Source organism: Colletotrichum fructicola (assembly GCF_000319635.2).
Source record: "Colletotrichum fructicola Nara gc5 chromosome Unknown KSG_Nara_v1_contig10, whole genome shotgun sequence".
Lineage (NCBI taxonomy): Eukaryota > Fungi > Ascomycota > Sordariomycetes > Glomerellales > Glomerellaceae > Colletotrichum > Colletotrichum fructicola.
This window is the reverse complement of record NW_027094060.1, coordinates 3,051,772-3,075,074: the sequence shown is the minus strand read 5'-3', so window position 1 is coordinate 3,075,074 and position 23,303 is coordinate 3,051,772. Positions and strand designations below refer to the sequence as shown.

The window sequence follows — 23,303 nt, the reverse complement described above, 5'->3', positions numbered from 1 at the left end:
GCAAATTCCTGCCCAAGATCTCGGCCGTGACTCTTCTTTCAGTTCAATCCACTTCGTCTCTAAGACTGGTACCCATCAGCCCTGTCGATAGCAGTAGCTTGAGCAAGCTTGCTCTCAGCCACGCTGACGGTGGGGAGATAACCCTGGGGGTTGACGCCGCCACCGGTGATGGCCAGACCCTCGGCTGAAGAGTTTACACCAAGTGTGATCTAAGTAAATCATATTAGCTCTGCTGACTAACTTCAACAACTTGCCAAGAGTCACTTACATAGCCAACGAGACCATCCTCAATGTTATCAGTCAGCTGCGTAACGCTAATCACAGCACTGTAGCCGTCAGAGCTAGCGTCAGAGTACAGCGAATCCTCCGCGTTGGTAGTGCGGTTCAAGGTGGTCAAGTGCGCGCTGTACGGCTCCAGCGCGTACACCTGGCTCAGGAGGTCCTCCTCGAAAAACAGCTGCCCAATGTGCTGGACCTTGCTGGCCGAGTACGAGGTGCCGTTGGTGATGTTCGTCTGGGCGGTGACGTGGATGTGCGTGGTGCGGGTGATGTAGTATCCGGGGAACTTGGTGAGGTATTCGACGATGCCGTTCTGGTCGGTCACTTGAATACCGCGCAGGAACGTCTCGTCGTCCGTTGTTCCATCGTCCCTCTTGGTCCAGTTGTCCATCAGCTCCGCGGAATCGGGGTCGATTCCGGTGAAGGACGAGTAGGAGCCGGTGGCGTTGCAGTTCCAGATCGTTAGGGCCGTTCCGGACAGGGGCTCGCAGGTCTCGATGTCGATCACGCCGATGTCGAGGTAAAAGTCGAGACCTCCCTGTGTCTCGCGGAGATCATGGCGAACCATTTCACCGTCAACACTGCGATTATGTCAGGATTTACATATCGCACCAATCATGACAGAGCATCAAGTGCTTACCCATAGGGTCCCCAGACGGTATCAGGGGCCAAAACGCAGGTGTCATTCTGAATGGTGGTGTAGTGCAGGGAATCGCGCTGCAAAAGCTCGCGCTCATCGGCGTGTCCATTCTGAGCCCGACGAGTGCGCAGACGGCTGGCTCTCTTAGCGAAGATCTCAGCCTTGCGCGCTTCGATGGCAGCTGCGCACTTGTTTGTGCTACGACCGACCACGTGGGCCTCAGATTTGGCCTTCTCGGCCGTCATCCGCTCTGGATGAGCAAAGACAGGGGCCAAAGCCAATGCGTGGAGAAGGATGTTGCTGAGCTGCATTTTGTATGTTTCAAAGAGTGAATGCTGAGAGAAGTGAGTGACTGTGAGTGATCGACCAGGAACAACTCCCTTTGACGAAGCATCCCATCACTGTTCTTATACACCACATCTTCAAGCTCTCCTTTCCATGATTCTTTTTGTAAAGCCCTGCATTAATTACCGTACAGAAGTTCCCTAGCTAATCAAAGCTCCGGAATAGCTTACGTCGTGACGATTGTGATTGGAAGATACCCCAGTAGGCTGACGTTTACTTACACCTCCGTCGTCGGGATGTGGGCGGTTCTGTGGAGTTTGAGGCTCTCACCAGTGGCTAATTCGACCCGCTCGCCCCTAGACGCGCGATGCTGGGGGGCTTGGAGAAGATGCACCGCCCCTTAACGGCTTCGTGCGCTTCCTGCCTGTTTCGGCGAAAGCGGCCACCGGACCCGGGGGATGGGCTCCGTACCTACGGCCCCATGTGGCGGTACGGAGCCTGCTTTCTCTGGATTTGAAGAAATTCTTGCATGTTGTGATGGGAAACTCGGCACCTCGATTGCACCCGAGGGCCGTGATTTTTCGGTTCGCGATGATTCTTCACCCGTGGACGCCGTGAGCATTACGTCTTTTTTTTCAATCTATATCAAGGGTGAGTGAAGCCAGGACAAAAACAACTCCGACGGCCATGCAAATTGACATTAAGGTGTTATCATCATCAATGTCCACAACCTCCTCAGAGAGCAGTGGAAACGGGGGAGAATCTTGGATATAGACAATCGGGTGCCTCCCGATGCGATGTGTCATATTGTACCAAGCTTAGGGGTCCCTGAAGGCAGTGCCCATGTGCTCTATCTCTGTCAAGCCCAACAAGGACGCGTGGACGGCGATCCGGTAATCCTGATGGAGCAGGAGATCGGTCAGGTCCGCGGGTTCCACGGCGCTCAATTTCGAAACCCGACCCAAGAAAAAGAAATTTCTTTTTCCAAAGCAGCGTTGACTACTGGAAGAAACATTGATGCTGTCTTTCTCGAAGAAGACTTATCCAAGTTTGGACGAACCGAGATCAAAGGTTTTGACATGGACGGTCGCTCGCCAAAGGATTATTCAAGAAAAGCGCGCAACCTCAAGAGACACGAAGAGCAAACACCCATACTCACCAGCCTTACTTGATAAAAGAAGCAAATTCTCACTGATGATTTGCAAATCGAAGCTTGGGTCTGCCAAGGCCCTGGGGGTTCAGGCGAAGGCTTGGATGTCTGAAAATAGGTTGATGCGCAAGGGGTGACCCGACCTACTCGAGATGCAATGGAAAAAAACTCGGTCTACCCGTTCGATTCCACATGAGCACTCGCACCCCCTTTGTGGCTTCGACGCTTCGTGGAGCTCCGCTTCGCAGGCTCTTCAGCGTCGAATATCCCACCGGCAGTCTTGCTGGACATCCAGCATGATCATTACGTCCTCGTGGTGGACTTGCGGAGCTCCATGACACAGCCGACCTGGCTTCGGATATCCCACCGGTTCTCTCGAAGAATCTGGCTTATAAGTCTTTACTGGATTCCGGTTCTTCTTTTTGGATTCAAGCCTGCGTCGCATCCTCCCGAAGCAAACAATCAGGTTCTAGGCCTGCGGACGCTGAATGACCCGTACGACAACACGCGTCACTACGCTACAACTCTACTGTCTTGATTATAGGCAAGTGGGGGGCGAGATGGCTGCTTGGGATTTCCAATTTTGCGCTGTTTCGTTTGTCCGTGCTAGCCCCCTAAAGCGCTTGCCTTCAGGGAGCTCACGTTTTGCCAACTATATCTCACTTATTTAATCGCACAAGTATCGGTTCTGCGCTTGCGTGGCAGAGCTGAATGTACTCATCTCAGTATCTTCCTCGAAGCCGCTACCATTTGACGTTGCCTTTTTCTTCGGGGCTCCCTCCAAGAATGAGACGAAACGTGAGCTACTCTTAATTGATCTCAAACAAAAGGTAGCCCTCTGGTCGTCTGGCTAAACGAACCCACACGAATAGCAAAGCTCAAGAACAAAGTATTGGTCGGCGGATAATTAAACATTATCCCATACTTAATACATCATGACGGAAGTATCCATAGAGAAGCCTAACTTTTCGAGATGATCCGGGGTTGTTGATCTTCTGATCCATCCTGGTAGACCTTGCTACCCATCCCAAATTCAAATTTTTGATCTTGTTCAAGAGTCTAAGTTGACCCGCCCGCTTCCTTATCCAAAAACGCCATGTACTTCTCGTAAAACCTGCAAACTTCCTCCTCAGCAGCAGGCAAAACCGCAGGAAAGCAGTGCGGCAGGCCTCGGTACGCATGCACCTCGACATCCACGCCCTCAGCCTCCAGTGCTTCCGCATACGCGAGAGCTTCGTCGCGGAGGACGTCGTACCCGGCGCATTGTATGACTGACATGCCGCGGCGTTAGCTGGTGATGGCGACGACTTGTCCACATTCTTTCGACTCACGCGCACGAGGCAGGTCCTTCAGAGACTTTGCCAGTATGGGCGAATGGCGATGGTCGGGCTTCGGCTTGGGCAGGTACGCATCGAGGGCGCCCTCCATTGCCAGAGCGCCGATGACCGGGTTGTCGTTGTTCTGGATGTAGCTGCCATACTCGTATTTTTCTCTTGGGAAGAATTTGGGATGGCAGATGATTGGGAAGTGCAGGACTTGGGCGATGACGCCCGTGATGCCGTTGTCTCTGCATTCGATTGCTAGGGCGGCGGCCTTGGTTTGTTAGTAGGATTGAACGGGTGTGGGCTGCTTCGCGAGACTTGCTAGGTTTCCTCCTGCGCTGCTCCCGCTGAGGATGATCTTCTCTGGGTCAACTCCGAGGGCTGTTGCGTTCTTTTTACACTAGAGCGGAGTTAGACAGAACTCGTCTCATGTCACTTGGCCAAACTCACCCACAAGAGGCCGTCATAGCTATCGTGCAGCCCACACGGGAAAGGATCCTCCGGCGCCCTATACCAATCAGCTTGAGGAGAACCGCCATCAACGGCAGCAACATACTTGCGATAGCATACACTGACAACGACAATGTTCTTGTTGGTCGCGGCGTAAACATTCTCAGCACCGTCAACCTCGTGACGTCCCACGCACCATCCTGACACCGCGTCAGCAAATCAACCCGGCCACATCTCATTTAACCAAAACCACCATACCGCCTCCGTGCATGCGATACATCAAAACCGCATTCGGCCGAGCAATCGGCGACTTGTACACCTTGAGCTCGATCTCCTCCCCATCCCGGGCCTTGAAGTACAGCAGCTCCGTGGTCACGTCCCGATACCGATCCGGTCCGCCCCGGGGCATCGGCGCGTCCGCGTCGCCGGCCACTCTGCGCACCGACGCGAAATCCGGCTGCGCTTGAATTTGCGCGTACATGGCGCCGATCGCGGCTTCCGAGGCCGCATAGACCGGGTGTTTGGCGGAGAGGTGGCCGTGCTTGGGAAGTGGGTGAAACTCGGCGTCGAGGTCGACGTATTCGGGCTTGGTCTTTTCGGTCAGCATGTTGAATGTGGCGGTTGATGGAGATTGATGACTTTGGTCATTAGTGGCGGGTAACGATCTCCTTAAGTCTTTTTGTACCTAACTTCGTTGACTGTTGTCAGCTCCCTGAGAAGCCGGATTACTATGAGTACCTTCATGCAGCTAGGGATGACCCGAGATGACGGCAGCAAGCGACGAGGATCGGCACATCGTGCCAAGAGTACGCGAGCCAACCATAAGTGCAGTATTCGATCTTAGTTGGTCTCCGGTGCTGTGTTTCGTTCCATAAACCAGGAAGGGCTGTGGCTGATGAGGGTGTGGTCACTATGATTCATCCCCGCTATGCCGGACTGGGAACAGTGCGTCCAGTGGGTTGCACATTTGGGCTGCAAGAGGGTCCTGACTAACTTCGCAGCCTCCGATGGAACCTGTCAAGCCTGCGTGTAAGGAAAAGGAATGGTTTCAACCATTCCATGTTCGGCCATCGAAGTCTTAGTCCGCGTGGCTCCCGTCGTCGTGGTCCGTCGATGCTGGGTCCGTTGATCGACCCGTTTCGCCCGACTCATTCTAGGTCCGTTGGTCCTTCTAGAGTGAAAGGAAGAATCTATCAATCAATTTTCGGTAGCTTGCACACCGAACCAAGGTTCACTTGGTTTCGAAGACACCCATGACAGTCATGAGGGTTTCTCGTCTTCCAAAGATACCGTGATGGAGGCTGATACCCAGATCGGAAAACCCTTCAGGTTTGAGACAGATCTTATCTGATGAATGCTACGGCTAGAAACGTCGAACAATGTGCAATGAAGAATATACGATCTGATGTAGTCAATATTGATTCGCTGAGTACCCTACGAACACGTTCAAATTTCAGACGCAAATGCGACACGCAGTAACGTACACCAGTATACAGACGGACATGAAGTATAGACACAAACTCGTCAGACATAACTCATGCTTCCACAGATATCCAAATGCAAATGCACGCCACAAAACAAAACACACCGAAAATGCAAAACGCATGCAGCGGACATGCAAAACGGGCCAATTCACATTCACACATTGCACACTATCCTGACATCAAGGCAAAGAGTGGACATGGTTGGGGGATGGGGCAGGGGGGGTTTGGTAGGGCCAAGCTTGGAGCTCGGCTACACGTTGTCGCTGTCAAACGGACCAGCTCAAGGGGGAGAGGAGCTTCCAGAGCTTTGCTGCTGCATCGCCTCGATGAGAGCAGTGAGCTTGTCAATCTTCTCGTTGAGCTCCGTGATGCGGACCTCAACGGCAGATGGGGCATCGGCCTCATCGATGTCGGCGGCACGGGTAGTGGGCCTCGAGTGACTCCCGTTGCGGCGGTATGGAGAACGGCCAGGTCGGTAGCCCGAAGACGGGCGGTTGGCCTGCAGGGCGTTCCGAGTGTTGGGCTTCAGTAGACCCGTCGCGGCGCGAGGTCCCTTAAAACCCGTATACTCGTCGGGGAGGACGCGACGGCGGACGCTCTCGTAGAGTTGAATGACACCAACGATGGGTAGATGAGTGGCCTTCAGGAGGAGGATGCGGCCCTGGCGGAACTTGTCGTCGGAGGGGAGGAAGAGGCGCAGAGGGCGGAAGATGACGAGAGCGATGAGGTTAAACGGCGGGTAGAAGTGCGTGAGCCGGTTGCTAGTCGAGGCCTCAAGCACGTACACGCTGTACACGTAGAGGTACTCTTCCTTGGCGTGGGTGATGACGCGAGAGAAGCTGTTTGACAGCATACCGGTCAGGGAACCCATGAGGAGGAAGGTACTGAGGATAATGAAGATGATCATGAGAGTCGGGCCGAAGATGGGGTTGATGTCCTCCATAATCTCGATACCAACGTAGGAAGAGCCGAAGAAAATCTTTGTCAAGATCATCGTCATATGGGAGAAGTTGTAGGCGTCCTGGCCGATGAGGGAGAAGGTGGTCAAGAAGCCGAGGTAGATGATGACGACGAGAACCATGAACTTGATGAAGTCCTTGCTCATCTCCTTTAGGCATGGGATCAGAGTACCCCAGTAGGGTGACAAGCTGAGCAGGGAAAAGACACGCGGGACCATGAAAAGGGCCTCAAGAGCAAAGACGTCAAAAGCAAGATCGGTGATTTCCCGGTCCTGGTTGGTGATGCCAATAACCCCTGTGGCATATTAGCAGCCGCACAACACCTTTGTCGATGATTTACTTACTCAGAACAGCAAAGGCAATACCGATGCCAATCATGATCATATCAAACATGTTCCAGATATCGGTTGCGTAGAAGATTGTGCCAGCATCCGCCCACTCGCTCAGCTCATCGTAGAGGAAGGCAGCCAGCCAGAGGTACAGCACGATTTCGTTGTGAGTGATGCGCTCAGTATTTTGCTGGACCAGCACGGAGTAGTAGAGAACCAGGAAGATGAGGAAGAAGAAGGCCTCCCAGGCCTTGAGGTACTTGGGGACTCTCAAACGAGAGAAGATGTCGGTGGTATGGGCGTTGTAGAAACGGGGCTTCTTCTCGGCATGGACGGAAAGACTGTCCCAGAAGATGATGTCTCCGTTCCAGATGCCAGTGACGATCTTCTGCACAACGTGCTGGCTGAGGAAGCGCTTGGCATCGGCGACAGCCGCAATCTCAAGAGCGTTCAGGTTGGTGAAGGGGCCGGTCGGATCATCATCTTCCTGGCCATCTTCATCAGCGTGCATGCTCATGGTGAGCCTGGACAAAGAAGACAGCAGCTGATAGCGCTTGGCACTGCTTCCAGGGCGGACCGAGGCGCGTCTGCTGTTAGAGCCGGACCAGCTGCCGCCAGAGAGCAGGGGCGAGTTCTCGTTGCTCTCCAGGTCGACATTGGGCGGCGGCGTCTCTGCCTGCTTTGGGTCGGGAATCTCATAGAGACAGTAGTCAACGGCCTCTCGCTCCGATAGGCGGGTGAGGAAACGCCAAGCGACAATCTCGCAGGCGTTGGCGCGGGCTTCGCAGAGACCCTTGTTGGACTCGGCCTCGTCGGCCGCATAGTGCCATTTCAGGGCGCTGGACCTGTTAGCATGGCAATTTTTGCTAATTGGAGGTGGAATGACTTACAGCAGGGCGTTGACAATGGCGGGGTTGGTGCAGGTGGCATTGAGATGATCAACTAAGATCCTCAAGCACTCACCGGCGGTGGTGGTTCTCAGCTGCTCGAAAGTGCTCGGCAGAACAATGACATCGGTAATGTAACTGCGCCGAAACCGTCAGCGACCGATCCAGACCTTCTGTCCACCGCTCCGCGGCAAGCCCACGAGGACAGCGCCGAAACTTACACCGAGATCTTCTTGACCACCTCTCGGAAGCTGTCGTTGGTTTCAATGTCGGGCAGCTCATAGACCGTGTCGACGCGCATGGACACGGGGCTCAGGTCCCGCTCCTGCGGCATGGGCTTCTTCTTGACGCGAATGGGCATTTTGCTGGTTGACGCGGGCAGCACCGCGAACCGGGTCCCGGATTGGGCTGGTCAATCGAAACAGGTCGCAGCCGAAATGAGGCAGAATCGGTCCAATGCTTCCTGCCGGTGGTCAGCAGCAGCAGAGTGCTTGCAGACGAGATGGATGGATGGATGGTGGTAAGCAATTGATGGGCGCAGCGAGTACTCGCGTCCGGACGGCAGCGAGCGAGCTGAACGGAGGGACGGGGAAACAAGAGGAGAAAGAAGGACCCTGAGGTAAGGTAGGTGCCGCCCGACGACGAGATACCGCCTGCCGCTGGCGCTGGAGGCGCTGCTGCTGCGTTTCTGCATTGCTGCACCGCTGCTCGAACAGGGGTAAAGTGGGGCTACTATAGTGGAAACGACAGCGGGGCATTGACGCGCGGGGGCGAGATAACCCAATGCCATTGGCTTGTTCTGCTTGACTCCTCTGTTTACAGTTTAGCGTCATCAGGTGGGTGGCCGTACCAAGAATAAAAAAACAAGCTTCGCTCATCGGTGAAGATTGAAGATCCCAAAACTCATCCACCATGTCTTTCACTGAGACTGAGGCCGAGCCGTTTACTCGCAACGGTCTCATCAGCATCTCACGTTACAACATGAAGCCATGTCTCACTCTCAATGTAAGACATGGTATGACGAGTGCGAGGATCAACGGTCGGTAGAGCAACAATCAGCGGCGCAGAAAGCTCGTGCCAAGCTCATTACCACATCAAAACTCCGATACGTCGATGTTTTCAGTGCCATTCTCAATGGAGTCGTTAATTCAGGCAAAACCCAGCTCTCGGTCGTCCAGTCGTAGTTCGCGCAATTTTCGAATTAGGAAATCAAACAAATTCGAGTATCCACCGTCTAGAACGCAAGCCAACCTCGTACGCATTTGTGGGTGATCTGCCATCTCAGCCACGTGGAGAGTAGCTCATCTCAGCCCTCCAGCTGGGCCAGAGAATGAGACGCGTCACGATAGGGCGATGACCAGCCTCAAATTTTGTGAGATCCCTAAGCGCCAGGGCGAAACTTGGCGCCCGAGAAACGCATTCCACGTTCATTCTATTCCATCGGGACTTTGGAAGATGACTCCCGGCCGCTCAGCTTCTCGAAGGATTCAAAGGCTTCGCTCAGTGACGCGGCGCTGCCTTATTAACCCATGTCCACAAGCCACACACCAAAGTCCCCTCCGCTGAGCCTCCATTCCTCTTCGTGATAGCGACCAATGTCCCGAGAGTCAATGAGTTCGGAAAGGAATATGTATATAATATGAATAACTTCAGATGGAGTTCGGACCAGGCGAGACAACAAGCCGAACACCTCGTTTTTATCACCAACTCTAAATCCATCATGTCCAACGTTTCTGCAACGCCAACAACGGCCTCAGTCGCCAGCGCAACTTCGTCCCAAGCCGCACCCACATGTACGACGGCGGTTCCAGGAAAATATGGGCATGTCCCCATCGACGCATGTAACTCATACTATGCATTCAACCCCAGTTTCGAAGGCAATCTTGCCTTTGCCGTGCTATTCGGCCTTTCCATGATCGCACATGTTGTTCAGGCGATTACTTACAGAAAGGTGCGGAAATCATCCTGCAGCATGTATGCTATTTCTAACATGCGGGACAGAGGTTCTGCTGGGTCATCATCGTCGGTGCATCATGGGAAACCGCCGCCTTCATTCTCCGAACCCTCGGAGCCCACGACCAGCAGCAGATTGGCTATCAGATTGGCGGACAGCTGCTCTTCCTCCTCGCACCGCTCTGTATGTTTCATCTACCTCAACAAAATCCTTCACATGTCAGCGCCCAAAAACTGACAGGCGGTCGCCAGGGATCAACGCGTTCGCGTACATGCTGGCAGCCAGGCTCGTGTACTTTGTCCTGCCTGACCAGAGAGTTTTCCGCGTCAAGGCCACCGCGCTCACCAAGATCTTCGTGGCCATGGACATTGTGTGCTTCCTCGTGCAGGCTGTGGGCGGCTCCATGATGTCCAACACGGAGGTCTCCTCGGACGACCCCATCCTGCGCACCGGCCAGCAGCTCTACATGAGCGGGTGCGGGCTGCAGCTCGCCTTCATCGTCGTCTTCTGCGGGCTGATGGGCCGGTTCTACGTGAAGATGCAACGGGCGCAAAGGTTCGACCTCGACTTGAAACGGGTGAAGGCCCTCGTCTGGGTCATGTACGTGGTGCTGGTGCTCGTCATTGTAAGTGTGGTATTTGTTTCTCTTATGACTTTTCTGCTTTCTGCTCCTTGAACGTCCGTCCACCCTTCAGAAAGGAAACTTTCAGGGTGAGACGACGTTTGACAAGACGGGATGAACGGACTGAGCTGACACTTCCCGGAGATCCGGATCATCTTTCGACTGGCTGAGTTCGGACCTGGGGCCGACATTGAGAACCCCATCCTTACCAACGAGAACTACGCATTCGGGCTCGACGCACTGCCCATGGTGCTCGCGCTCGTGCTCCTCAACGCCGTGCACCCGGGTATCGTGCTGAGGGGCGAGAACAGCGAGTTCCCGAGGCTGTCGAGGAAAGAGAAGAAGCAGATGAAGCGGGAGAAGAAGGAAACCAAGAAGGCAGCGAGGGCGGAGAAGAAGCAGAGAAAGGCTGGCAAGCTGGTCACTGAAGGGCAAACATATGGCATGGAGGAGAGGAGCCCGTTGACAGACAACCCGTACGACACAGACGAGCGGTCTAGCTCGCCGCAGAGGGATGCACGTTTAAGTCAGGCCGGGCGGCGGTGATGGGAAGCGGGGACTGTTGGGAGATGATGATGTTGAGTGATTGCATAGCTAGGGCGTTTGGGAAAGTGGTGACGGGCTTGTGACACGTCCGAGGGTTAGACACTTGCAGTAATGTTTACGGGACTGGGTGATAGACACGCTTGATTCAGCACGTGCTTTTGTTTCCAAGGGATGTTGACTCGTAGAGTTTCTTGGGGCCGGCAGACGGAATAGCATCATATCTGAGATTCATCAAGAAGAAACAGATCCAAGAGAATCGGAAATGTTCATCATTAAAGACGTGGAGGATGACGATCCTAGGATTCTTAAATGCCTAAAGCTGCAAGTTGTCGGGACCCTGAGAGTGCCTGGGAAGTGTGTGCCTTAGTTGACAGCACCGCCACGAGGCCCACTCGGGACCGGGAATTAGCGCGGATTAAAAAAAGAAGCCCGGTTGGCGCTAACGGAGCACCGCCGGGCACTGTTACACTGTGTTCATGCATACATCTGATATAGCATCCATAGTGTGAAAATCCGCAGAAACATGCACCTGAAGGATTCGACGCCGGCGCGCTGGGGTGGCAGCGTAAACAAGCGAGACGAACTGCCCCTGCCGGTTCGATGCAAACTCACTTCCTTCAAGCTCCAGTCCCCGACTCCTTCAATATCCCACCATCGAACGAGTTAAACAGCTCACCAGCCGCACGTCTGTTCAGTCTGTTCAGTTCTGTCTGTCTGCGCCCCTTGACGGTGTCTGCCTGCCTGACCTGACCTGACCTGACCTGACCTGACCTGACCGTTCGGGCCCGAGCCACCAGACTTGACAAACTGGCATATTCGTCGCACTGGATGCCCCCAAAATCCGAGAACCCAAGACAAACGTAGCGGCCCCAAGATGCGTGGCATGCGTTTGGGGGCACATTTCCAGGCCGTCTTGGACAATGGACAATATCCGACATGGGAGACATGCAGCTTCCCTGGCTTTGGGGTCCTCCGTCGTCCATTGCCTGCATCAGAATCTGCAAGCGCAACATGAGGACGAGGGAGCCATGGCGCAGAAGCAGAAGGGTCGTGTTCTCGTCCAGGAACCAGCAACACCTTTCTCGAATGCCTGCAACCCCAGCCAACATCGTGTGCTCAGCATTACGGTCAAGCCAGTCGAAGTCGAAGCCGGTATCAGTTCGATCAGACGATGGGCCCAAGAAGAGCAAGAAACAGTCTTCTACCCGCCTGTCTGATTCAGAACGCCTCCATCTCTCTCTATCTCTCCGTCTGCCCAAGCCCTCGCCTGCTCGGCACTTGACAGGCTCGTACTTTGCCTGCGCCTATTTCCGGGTTCTCAGATCCGCACGGACTGGTCCCGGCCGGCGCGTTCTGTCCTCGCCACGGCACAACGTTTCCAACGATCAAGAGATCTTCCCACCCCCGGCCCACGCCCCAAGCGGTGCGCGCAGCCTGCAACCGTGATACGACGGTAAGGCGTGGTCATCACGTCTGTCTTAGACTTGGACAGCCAAGCTGCCCCTCCCCCAACCCGAAAAGGCGCAATGCTGATGATGGGAGAGAAATCCCTGAAACCCGCCTGCTCCCCAATGAACATCAGCCCTGTTGGCGGCCACCCCCCGGAACCACAACCACAACCACCCCTCCCTTCCTCCTCCTCCATGCCGTCCCTGCTCCGATCTAAATTGCACCTCGTCCTCCGATTCCTCGAGGCAGGATTCCTTTTTTCTCTCTTCTTCGTTCTTTTCCTTCTGCCTATTCTTCCACCAGGGCCCCGCGTCTATTCCTCCCAGAATCCCACGTCTCTTTCTTTTGGTCTCTTGGTTGTCTCTTTGTAACCGGGTTTTAATTACACGGATTCCGCCGGACTCAAGCGCTTGACTGCCATCTTGAGTCTTACATCCGACTTGGGGAACGCCATCATCGACAAGGATCTTGTTGCTGGCAAAGGAAAGAAAGGGCTTTGAAAGGATTTGGATAACGGGTGCGAAGATCACCCAAACCACCGAAACACCATGGTATCTCGCGACGTCTTCCGGCTCCCGCCCGCCGCGGCAGCTCTCGTGCTGCTCTCGAATCTCCTGACCATCGCCGACGCCGTCGCCGTGCTCCCGCAAAAAACGCAGCACCTCCCCTTCCGTGTACTCGATGTCGTAGACTGGCCTCTGCAGACGCCGATGCCATGGCTCGGAAGGAGACAGGATTCCAGCACCAACACCGTCTGCGGTTACATCGGCGGCGACCCAGGCTTCGCGGCAACATGCTCGGCCGGCTCGCACTGCGCCATGGACGCCTCCGTCTCGGCCGTCGGCTGCTGCCCGAACGGCGTCGCCTGCACGACGGGCGTCTACACCAGCTGCGTTGACCAGAACAGCCCCACCCCGTCGGCGTACGACCCGTACGTATACACCTGCCAGGGCTCCAACGTGTGCTACAAGAACACGTACGACGGCGGCGCCTACCAGTACGGATGCGGCACGAGCACCCAGGGCTTCTACGTCGCGGCCACCGCCTCGGGGCTGAGCACGACTGTCTCCATCACCCACGTCTCCGGCATCGTCACCAAGGCCGCCAGCACCGCGTCCAGCTCCAGCTCAGGCAGCTCTTCCGCGTCGAGCTCTGACTCTTCGACGACAAGTTCCTCGTCCACGACGACCACCAGCTCCAGTTCCAGCTCCTCGCCAACCTCGCAGGCGCCCAGCTCCACTTCTTCGCACCCTGCGGCAAGCGGTGGGCCTCACTCGCCGCCGACGCAGGCGCAGCAGGACGCCGCTCTCGCACGCAACGGCGGAATCATCGGAGGAACCGTCGCTGGAGCAGCCATCTTCGTCGCCATTGTGTCTGTTGCTTTCTGGATGGGCAAGCGTAAGGGCAGGAACCAGCGTGTGGGCCCCGGCCAGGGCAAGGGGCCTTCATATATCAGGTATAATATCCCATCTCGCCTCATCCCCCCCACGTTCCCACATCCCCATCCCCATCATATCATCCGATCGGAAACGCTAACCCACATTCCCAGCCCCATGACGAACCAGAAGGACTTCACCCAGGTCCCGGGTCAGGACACCATGTTCGACCAGGCCGGCTACGGGCACCCGTCCATGATGCCCGGCGCGCACGGGACCACCACGTCTATCACGGGAGGCAACGCCGCCCACAGCGGGGGCTCCGTGAAGAGTGGTGGTGCCGGCGGCGCCGTTGCATCGGGAGCGGTCCGTTCCGGAAATGGGGGAGAGGATGAGATCCCGCTGACGCACCAGAATGAAATGACGGAGTTCCTGCGCGGCTACCACGAGGCCATCTCCCGTCCTGAGGGAGATGAGGTCCGCCAGGGCAGTGCTGGAGGTAATAGCACGGCGACGGGTGCCACTGCGACCGAGTTCGGCGCGGCCCCGAACGCGAATGCTGGCGGTGGTGATATCACGGAAGAGAGGCCATTGTGGCAGCAGAACAGGAGGCAGAGCCGGAACTTGATGTGGATGTAAGATAATATGGAAAAGAACTACAGTGCATGCGGGGGAAGCAAATGGAACATGGGTTATTACAGGTACAGAATACGGTGTTTTGGAGTTGGCATATGTCTCTTAGCCAGGGACACGAAGACACTTTCTAATCAAATGATTGTCTAATCACATACATAATCGCCAATAGGTCTTGAATATGGTGACCGGCTGAACGACATTGTTCGGCCTCGGTCGCTATCGAGAGACCGGCCCGTCCAGCCCTAGTTCAGGAAAGCGAAGTCGTTTAACATGAGCGTCTCCAAAAAAGCGGGATTTAGTCGTGGTGACAACGCAGCCAAGACATTTGCAGTTGAATGAATGACTTCAGCCGACGGGATAACGTCACTCTTGTTGTAACCGCGAAAGCGCGAGTCGAACTCACTCCCGGCCTTCCGGGATACCATCATGAACGGATCATCAACACAACGTGAAGTACGACGATACCTTGTGAGTAAAGTATAAATGATGATCCTCGTGAGTTGGAATGATCAGGCTGTTCTCATAGCCAACTTGGACTCACTCTTGATATAACTCCCATACTACCGATATTCGCATCAGCATTCTAGGAACCGAGATGTCTTCTCCGAATCTCCATGTTGCAATCATCGGAGCAGGTACGCCAAACAACATGTCTATTATCCCGAAACAACCCACGTACTAACGAGCCCCAGGTGCAACCGGCCTCCTCCTCGCCCAAGGACTGGAAAAGGTTGCCCGTCCATCTCCACACACGGCCACGAACACAGACACACACAAAGATGCTAACCCGCGCAGGCCAACGTCCGAGTCTCCGTCTTCGAGACCCTCCCCAGACAAACCTACGAGGACAACCCGCGAACGTGGACGATGGCCCTGCACTGGTCCCGCCGCAACGTCGAGCAGTGCCTCCCGCCCGAGCTCTTCGCCGCTCTGAGCAGCGCGCACACGAACCCCTGGCACGAGCCCTCGCACGACGAGGCCCAGAGCCTGCCGGTCGTGGACGGCAAGACGGGCGAGGTGCTGGTTGCGGCGAAGGTGGACGACGGCAGACGGGTCGTGCGCAGGAAGCTGAGGGATCTGTTCCGGCGCGGGATCGATGTGAGGTTTGGGTATAAGCTGGCGGGGGTCGATACGAGTGGAGAGGGGGTCACGGCTACTTTTGAGAATGGCGAGGTGGTGCGTGTGGATGTGATTGTTGGGGCGGATGGTGGTGAGTTGCGTTTGGCTGGGTTGGGGGAATGTTGGTTGGCTGACGTGTGGTAGCGAAGAGTGTTGTGAGAGATCACCTCGTGAATGGCGATGCCAAGGAGCTGGATCGGGTCCCGTTGATTTCTACGGTATGTGATGAGGAGTATGAGATATGTGTCGAAGTTACTAACGTTGAGACAGAACATTGGATGTCGGTACACGGCGGAGCAGGCTCGATATCTCAGGAGCAAGATTCACCCGATTGCCAATGTAAGCTGTGAGAGTTGCCGTTGTAATGGCCACAAAACTAACAAAAGTCGAGATGGCTGTTCATCCGGACCAAGACACTCTGTTCTTTCTCGCTGGTGGGTTCCATCTCCTGGATGATGTGTGCTTGAGCTGACTTATTACAGTGGCCGATGTTCCTGATCCCGAGGACCCGGAAACCTGGGAGTTCCAGGTCGCGCTGTCTCTTTGGAGCACTGAAGATCCTCCCGAGACAAACGAGGACAGGATGAAATATTTCAAGAAGCTCGCGGAGCCGTACTGCGAGCCGTACCGGTCTGCTGCGCTCTGGGTCCCGGATGACACATACATTCCGCGTGACAAGGTATATGATGTTCAAATCTTAACAACATATCACTGAAGTCGCTGACTGGGTGTAGTACGCAGAGTGGAAAAGAATTGCGCCATGGAAAAACTTTGGCGGGCGCGTCACCGTTGCCGGCGACGCCGCGCACCCCATGTGTCCTTGTGAGTGCGCACTCCAAGCCCGAAGACAAATTTGCTGGCTCTAACCGTGAGAACACTCCAGTTCGTGGCCAGGGCTTGAATAATGCACTGCAGGACGCCGGAAACCTGGTCAAGGCCATCACGGCCGTGAAGGAGGGCCGGCAGACTCTTGCGGCGGCGATCGACGAGTACGATGCGGAGGTGTACCAGCGAGGCAAACGGGAGATTGAGATCTCGGAGGAGTCAATGTTTGGACTCCACCACTACAGCGCGATCAAAGGATCTCCCATTGACCGCATGGGGTTGAAGGAGCAAAAGGCTTAGCCATAGCTGGTTGCTCCAATCTCGGAGCCGAAAGCCGGTGCGGGGAGCTGGCGGGGCCGTCAAGGACCCGCTGTCGGAAGAAACCCACTATCTGGGGGGCCGGACCGGAGCTGGTGCTGGGGTCTTTTCCAAAACACATGTCTGGCTCTGCGAAACCGCTCAGGCTAATGCATCTGATAAAACGGTATCTCAGGTGATGAGGTGTTACCGGCTGGTGGTGGGCAGCAGCAGCCAACCCGGTAGACCCGAACACGAGAAAAGCAATGGTATTGTGGATTATCGTTTATTGTCCACTGCATCGACCTTGCGAGGCTCTCTTCTCGTCTCGTCTCAATAAATGCTGGGAGGCTGGACTGAGAGGCTCCTTTTGGCGATGATCTCTATCTGCTTTTGAAGCACCCCTTTTACTTTAAGGGTCCTCGGTATCTCTGTAGAAACGGCAAATTGGCCAATGGAATTCTCAATGTCCAATCACAATTAGCGAATTGAGAGGCCCTGTCCAAATAGCAGCGAGCAAGGCCCTTACCGTTCTTCATCGCTACAAACATAGGGGAAGCCACAGGGTACAGGACCTGGGGGAGGTGGGCGGTGAAGACTTTTTACACACTTCGTGGCCTCAACTGACTTGGCGAGGACGGTCTGTTGGTGGGGTGTTGTCGGGGCCCCTGGGGCTGGCAGCCACTCAGGTGCCGTTGAGACCTGTTTTTTCAGCGACCCCTGCGTGGTGGTGCCCACTCCCAGTTCGCTGGAGTGGGTACAAACGGGCGCTGCACGACGCGCAAGCCGCTTAGATTGGCTGGACTCGCTGCTCAGACAATTCCAGGAGCACAGGTTGGGACGGTGAGCCTGGGACACCAGCAGGGTAGCAGCCACCAGGGCCAGACAGACAGAGGCCCAGCACCCAGAAAGCCACCAGGGCCTGAGAGACCCCCCCGGCGCGGGCGCGTCTAGAATGACGGAATGAGCTCCCAGCTTAAATCTGTCCACACGGCCGGCCAGCCACAGAGGTTCACCTTCAAAACCACCACCCACCCCCTTCCCTCTGCTGAGAGCCGCATCGTGAAGAAACACTGCCCGTTTCTCACGAGTCCAACCTACGGATACTTCACCATGGCGTCCGAGAAGCTCAAGGGCGACCAGCTCGAGGGCGACATCACCTTCATCAAGACCCCTCCCCAACCCCCCGCCAAGTTCAGCACCACCGAGGACTGCGGCGTCAAGACCACTGACGTGAGTTTTTTTTTCCTCCCCTTTTTTCGATCCATGAGAAGAGAGAGATGTGTGGTCGCACGTATCCAATTGAGCTCAATTGGCTTCATCTGAATAACCTCCCGCTAACCACCGTCCTCTCACAGTACCCCGCCATCTACAATGCGCCACTTCCTGCTGAGGGCCCCGGCCACGAGTCCTTCTCGAACTGGGTGCTCGGAGCTCTCGTCTTCGGCGTACCTTGGTGGCTCACCCGCTCCGTTGGCGGCGGCTGGAAGACCTACACCTTCTTCCTCCTGCTCTGCTTCTTCCCGGCCCTGATCGTCGTCTGGACCATCGCCTCCACCTACTCCCCGCGCATCAACGACAAGGCCAAGCTGCCCGGTCGCCCGGTCGAGCACTACATCACCTTCAAGAAGGAGGCCGACAAGCAGCGATGGAGCGGACGCAACAAGATCCCCATCAAGACCTTCTACGAAATGTACTTTGACGGCGACGTCGAGTTCAACGGCGACTGCCTCGAGATCATGGAGTACCGCCACGACTGGTGCACCTTCCAGTTCACCTGGGCCGTTCTCAAGTTCATCCTCTTCACCTTCTTCCGCGACGTCGCCTTCCACTCCCGCGAGCAGGACGAGGAGCAGGTCCGCCCCACCTACGACTCCGGCAACGACCACTACGCCTGGTTCCTCGGTCCCCGCATGATCTACACCTCGGGCGTCTTCTCCGACATCACCCGCGAGGAGACCCTCGAGGAGATGCAGGACAACAAGATGGCCATCGTCTGCGAGAAGATCGACCTCAAGGAGGGCGAGACCATGCTCGACATCGGCTGCGGCTGGGGAACCCTCGCCCGCTTCGCCTCCGTCAACTACGGCGCCCACGTCACCGGAGCCACCCTCGCCCGCAACCAGGCCGCCTGGGGCAACGACGCCCTCCGCCGCGCCGGCATCCCTGAGACCCAGTCCCAGCTCCTCGTCTCCGACTACCGCGATATCCCCAAGAAGAAGTTCAACAAGATCACCCAGCTCGAGATGGGCGAGCACGTCGGCATCAAGCGCCTCACCGGTTTCTTCCGCCAGTGCTACGACATGCTCGAGGATGACGGTGCCATGTACGTCCAGCTCTCCGGCCTCCGCAGACCCTGGCAGTACGAGGACCTTATCTGGGGCACCTTCCTCAACAAGTACATCTTCCCCGGCGCCGACGCTTCCACCCCTCTCTGGTACTACATCTCTTGCCTCGAGAAGGCCGGCTGGGAGATCAAGAGCGTCGACACCGTCGGTGTTCACTACTCCGGCACTCTCTGGCGCTGGTACCGTAACTGGCTCGGCAACGCCAACGCCATCACCGCCAAGTACGGCCAGCGCTGGTACCGCATCTGGGAGCTCTTCCTCGCCTGGTCCGTCATCGCCTCGCGCCAGGGCTCCGCCACCTGCTTCCAGATGGTCGCCGTCAAGAACCTCAACGCCGTCCACCGTATCGACGGCTTCGCCTCCCAGTTCGGCCTCTCCGGCGCTCTCGCCGCCGCCAAGGCCAAGGGCAAGGCCATCCTCAAGCAATAAGCGACAGAAACGAAAGCTCTTGCATCTGCATTTGCAAACGGGGGAGCGGCAGCATATGTGTGCAGCCTTGCGTTCCATGCTTGAAAGGAATGTTCCCAAGCTCTTTGTTCTTCGGCGTTTGGACTCGGTGACTTGGAGTCGAAGGGCTTACATACAAAAAGGGGGCAGGGGCGGGCGGATTTTTCAAGCACACGTTTTGTCATGTTCAGGGATGAATGAGACCAGTGACTTTGTAAAAGTCTGGGGGGACGACTTGAACGCGATGTGTGGCATGGGTGTGGATCTGGTTACATAGAGCAGTGCGGCGACGCGCCGCCTCATGGGCCTTGTTGCAAGTCTACTTGGTCTCGATGCGAAATAGAATCGTTCGCATACTTGTGTTCTCATTCTTTTGTGATGTTCTCTCTTGAAATGTGCTACGCTGTCATCTTATTTCGTGAACACTGATGGCTGACCTTTGAATTTATAATTATTCAATAAACATCTACATTGAAGGTAAATTAGGTCTACATGCAGCCACAAACCTATATTCTCAATACATTAATAGGGATACTCAAAGTTGGTCGAAATCTTGATCGTCCACGGGTCGCCCTTAGTCATCGACTTCACCCTTCCCAACATAAACTCGGCATGCCTCAGCGCGACGCCCGGGTTGTACTGCGGGACCATGTGCCCGCTCAGCTTGGCGGTCGAGTGCGTGAACCCGCGCTCCGTGTGCACCACGCCCTGCACGTTGCCGCCGGCCCAGCTGATCACGTTGTCGTCGGTGTTATCAACATCCGGGAGCAGCAACTCGTCCGCCGGCTGCGTCTCGAAGCCCTGCTTGCCGTTCCACCGGATGCGCTGGATGCCGAGCGCCGTGACGTTGGGCTGGATCACATAATCGGCCTGGCCGGAGCCGACGTGCACGTTGTTGGTGCGCTCGACGAGCGTCTGGAACTTGGCCTCGTGCTCGGTGCCGTTGTAGTTGTCCTCGCCGCCGACGAAGACGGGGTCCTGGCACTCGCTCCAGGAGGGGTAGTCGACGGGCACGTGGATGGCCTTGCGCACCTCTGGGATGTTGAAGTACAGCGTCGTGTTGGGCGGGGAGTACATGACGGACGGGAAGCCGAGGACGTCCCAGAGGACGGGGCAAGTGTCGAGGACGTGGTAGCCGTTGAAGCAGGGGTTGATGGCGTTGATGTAGTTGTCAAAGTGGTTCACCACATCATAGTCGGGGTCCCACTTGACGCTCTCCCAGGGAGTCGGCGGCGGGGGGTAGGCGAGGTGCTTGGCGAGGTAGGTGTCGAGCTCGCACTTGTCGTTGTCGGCGTCGAGCTGGGCCTTCATGCTCTTGGAGAAGCCGAAGACGTTCTCCCAGTAGCGGTGGAAGGCGGGGAGCGCGGCGTGGTCGAAGCCGAGGTCGTCCGAGTAGGGCATGACAGGGTCGTAGTAGAGGGCGCCCTTGACGTTGTAGTAGGCCGTGTCGTTTTTGTCGAGCATGGCGGCGCCGACGTAGGGCACGTAGATGCCGGCGTAGCTCTCGCCGGCGATGTAGAGGTTCTTGCCCTGGAGGTCGAACGTGGAGACGAAGTTCTTCCAGAAGGAGGCGAACTGGTCGGCGGTCTCGGCGTTGTTCGTGGCCGTGACGTTGCCGGAGCTGAAGCCGGTACCGATGGGGTACTCGACCCTGTGATTGTTAGCTCGCGAGACCTCAGGAGAGGAGGGCGGAGGGCGTACCAGATCACGTTGGCTAGCTTGTGCCATGACCAGGCGTTGGGGACGGGCCTGATGGTTCCGTACTGCCAGAGGAACGGGCCGTTCTCTTGCAGGAATCCTGGTAGTTGTAAGTGATGGGAATCCTCGGTATTACATCGAAATCGGCTTACCCTCCATGGATGAGCATCCCGGGCCGCCATTGAACCAGATGATGACATCGTCCTTGCCGGCGGGGTTCTCAGTCGGGAAGAACCAGAAAAAGTTCTTCTGCTGCTCGGCTTCAGGCTTCGTCGCATCGACGGGAATCAGGCCGGCATAGCTTTCGCCAACGTTGAAGTTCACCTCAGGGATCGAGGTTCCGTCAACATAGAAGCCTGCAATGGGGAGAGCATTTAGTGAGAATCAGACCGAAAGCCGGGTTGTCGAGCGTCCACTTACCACTGGTCTTGTTGTTGTAGTACTGCAAATCGCTCCGGCGCAGCGGTCCCCGCTCCTCCACCTGCTTCGGCGCTGCGGCTTGACGGTTCGCGAGACGCTGGCGGTGGGCGTGGGGTGAGACCCAGGCCGAGACGAGGGGCAGGGCGGCGAGGACGCCGGCGACGATGCTTGACGAGCGCATATTTCAAGACCCGGAATACCGTTTGAGACACGCGTGAGGCTCAAGGGAACGAAGGAGCTGCCAAGCAAGAGCCAAGGAGGGCCAAGAAATGTGCCTTGCATGCCATGGAACCAACTATATATCGAAGCATCGCACCCCACGATCGGACCGCCGGCGAATCGCTCGCAAATGGAGCCCTCCCGAATGACGCCATGGGCATTTAGAAAGAGTGGACATATCTAACCCAAGGAGGCATGTCGTTGTTCATATTGTATTGCTGCTCATATATGATGGGCAAATGATCAATTCGTATCGACAGTGTGTAGAGTGCTGCTCCAAAGTTAACGCATGGTGATTAGCTACGGATTAGGCAGGTCAAAAGCTGAATTGCACCGCGTTACTGGATGAATTAGCTGATAAGCATGCCGAAGTGCCGAGATGAACAAGGCCCCTTTGGTGGAGCGGCTTCAGGGATGGGCTGCCGCGGTGGGATGAGACCTAAAGCTTGTTTTTTCGCCCACCCCGCACCGGGCGGGCATCCCGGACTGGCGCCGCGGTGCTATCGGCAGTCGGTGGCGCATAGTGAACCTCCGGGCCTGCCGTCTCCGGTCTGTACTTTGTCCAGAGTCTGCCCAGCTTGACGGCCGGTTTCTCGCCCCGGAGCACTTGTGGAGTCAAGTCAAGCCCTCGGACGCTCCGTGGAAGCACTGCAATCCGAATTCGCGGAGGACTCGTCGCTGTGAGCCCCGAGTCAAGAGAATTGGCTCTTTCAGCGGTTATGTTGCTTTGGTCTTGGCACTGTTTTTAAGTTAGATTGCTTCATTTACGACAGAGGGAAGAACAGTGGTGTCTGGCATATCTGACATACACTTCAAAACTTCTTCGTCTCGTGCTCTACTTACCTATATGGTCATATCTGGTCGTCGTTTCAAATGCTCAAGCACTTAGATGGTGACCGTCGGTCGCTTTGCACAATACACTATATAGTCTAAGAACGGATATTCACAAACACCTTGGTCAGCCTTTGCCAGCTAAGAATACAATTCTATAGGACTGAAGGACGCAGGCGCACGCTGAATGAGACCAACATGTTCTTCCGCCCTTTTCAGACCTGTCACATAGATCATACTCTTCTAAGAAACCGGACTAGCGGCAACGCAATACCGAACATGAGGCCAAATTCAGTGACGGGTATGAAGCCAGGTCTTCATAATCTGGTACAACAATTCACCCTACACTAGATGCTGCCATTACGTAGATTAACTGTGATACAAGCATTGGGTGAACTGCTTTACCTGTTTATGAAGGCGTGGTCTGACATAACCTAGGCTAAATACCCTGCCATGCTTTGCCGACAAACGTTACTCTTTCAAGAAAGAGTCTGAGCATGTTGACTTTGCAATGGGCCTCCAATGATAGCAACCAGGAAATCCGATAAAAGCATCGGAGGGATGGCTTGCATGGCATCAGCGGTCATGGTCATGATGGGAATAGTGGTGGCAGGCGGTGGTGCGGTGGTGCTGCTTATCCTTGTCGTGGAGGAAGCGGGCCTCGAGCTACCAGCGCTCGTAGCTGGGATGGTGGAAGATCGTGAAGAAGTGGTGAGACTTGACAGCGTGGG

At 55.8% G+C, this 23,303-nt stretch overlaps 8 protein-coding genes across 8 annotated transcripts; 4 read left to right on the top strand and 4 right to left on the bottom strand.

The window, feature by feature from the left end:
* Nucleotides 1–59: 59 nt before the first annotated feature.
* On the bottom strand, nt 60–1,230 carry CGGC5_v016393 (uncharacterized protein; the record flags this gene model as incomplete). The annotated part of the gene is made up of 3 exons (XM_032033444.1): nt 60–209; nt 269–860; nt 920–1,230. The coding sequence occupies 3 exons, from the start codon at nt 1,228–1,230 to the stop codon at nt 60–62; spliced, it is 1,053 nt and encodes a 350-aa protein (XP_031893611.1).
* Nucleotides 1,231–3,413: 2,183 nt separating this feature from the next.
* CGGC5_v016392 (AB hydrolase superfamily protein) lies at nt 3,414–4,733 on the bottom strand (the record flags this gene model as incomplete). The annotated part of the gene is made up of 6 exons (XM_066153511.1): nt 3,414–3,625; nt 3,686–3,934; nt 3,995–4,076; nt 4,127–4,184; nt 4,233–4,326; nt 4,385–4,733. 6 exons carry the CDS (start codon nt 4,731–4,733, stop codon nt 3,414–3,416), a joined length of 1,044 nt encoding a protein of 347 aa, XP_066007227.1.
* A 1,157-nt stretch (nt 4,734–5,890) lies between these two features.
* CGGC5_v016391 (Calcium channel YVC1) lies at nt 5,891–8,146 on the bottom strand (the record flags this gene model as incomplete). Its single annotated transcript, XM_032033216.1, has 4 exons — nt 5,891–6,864; nt 6,914–7,737; nt 7,789–7,923; nt 8,007–8,146. The coding sequence occupies 4 exons, from the start codon at nt 8,144–8,146 to the stop codon at nt 5,891–5,893; spliced, it is 2,073 nt and encodes a 690-aa protein (XP_031893613.1).
* A 1,359-nt stretch (nt 8,147–9,505) lies between these two features.
* Nucleotides 9,506–10,907, top strand: atnI-0 (putative lipid transporter atnI; the record flags this gene model as incomplete). Its single annotated transcript, XM_032033105.1, has 4 exons — nt 9,506–9,736; nt 9,787–9,922; nt 9,991–10,364; nt 10,506–10,907. The coding sequence occupies 4 exons, from the start codon at nt 9,506–9,508 to the stop codon at nt 10,905–10,907; spliced, it is 1,143 nt and encodes a 380-aa protein (XP_031893236.1).
* A 1,997-nt stretch (nt 10,908–12,904) lies between these two features.
* CGGC5_v016389 (uncharacterized protein) lies at nt 12,905–14,371 on the top strand (the record flags this gene model as incomplete). The annotated part of the gene is made up of 2 exons (XM_032032881.1): nt 12,905–13,812; nt 13,906–14,371. The coding sequence occupies 2 exons, from the start codon at nt 12,905–12,907 to the stop codon at nt 14,369–14,371; spliced, it is 1,374 nt and encodes a 457-aa protein (XP_031893232.1).
* A 592-nt stretch (nt 14,372–14,963) lies between these two features.
* Nucleotides 14,964–16,612, top strand: cctM-3 (FAD-dependent monooxygenase cctM; the record flags this gene model as incomplete). The annotated part of the gene is made up of 9 exons (XM_032032770.1): nt 14,964–15,003; nt 15,061–15,098; nt 15,164–15,578; nt 15,632–15,705; nt 15,758–15,826; nt 15,879–15,921; nt 15,970–16,166; nt 16,222–16,309; nt 16,371–16,612. The coding sequence occupies 9 exons, from the start codon at nt 14,964–14,966 to the stop codon at nt 16,610–16,612; spliced, it is 1,206 nt and encodes a 401-aa protein (XP_031893233.1).
* A 1,110-nt stretch (nt 16,613–17,722) lies between these two features.
* On the top strand, nt 17,723–19,386 carry MT1 (Sphingolipid C9-methyltransferase 1; the record flags this gene model as incomplete). Its single annotated transcript, XM_032032659.1, has 2 exons — nt 17,723–17,842; nt 17,968–19,386. 2 exons carry the CDS (start codon nt 17,723–17,725, stop codon nt 19,384–19,386), a joined length of 1,539 nt encoding a protein of 512 aa, XP_031893234.1.
* Nucleotides 19,387–19,926: 540 nt separating this feature from the next.
* CGGC5_v016386 (putative serine carboxypeptidase) lies at nt 19,927–21,703 on the bottom strand (the record flags this gene model as incomplete). The annotated part of the gene is made up of 4 exons (XM_032032545.1): nt 19,927–21,055; nt 21,106–21,202; nt 21,255–21,458; nt 21,523–21,703. 4 exons carry the CDS (start codon nt 21,701–21,703, stop codon nt 19,927–19,929), a joined length of 1,611 nt encoding a protein of 536 aa, XP_031893235.1.
* Nucleotides 21,704–23,303: the final 1,600 nt, after the last annotated feature.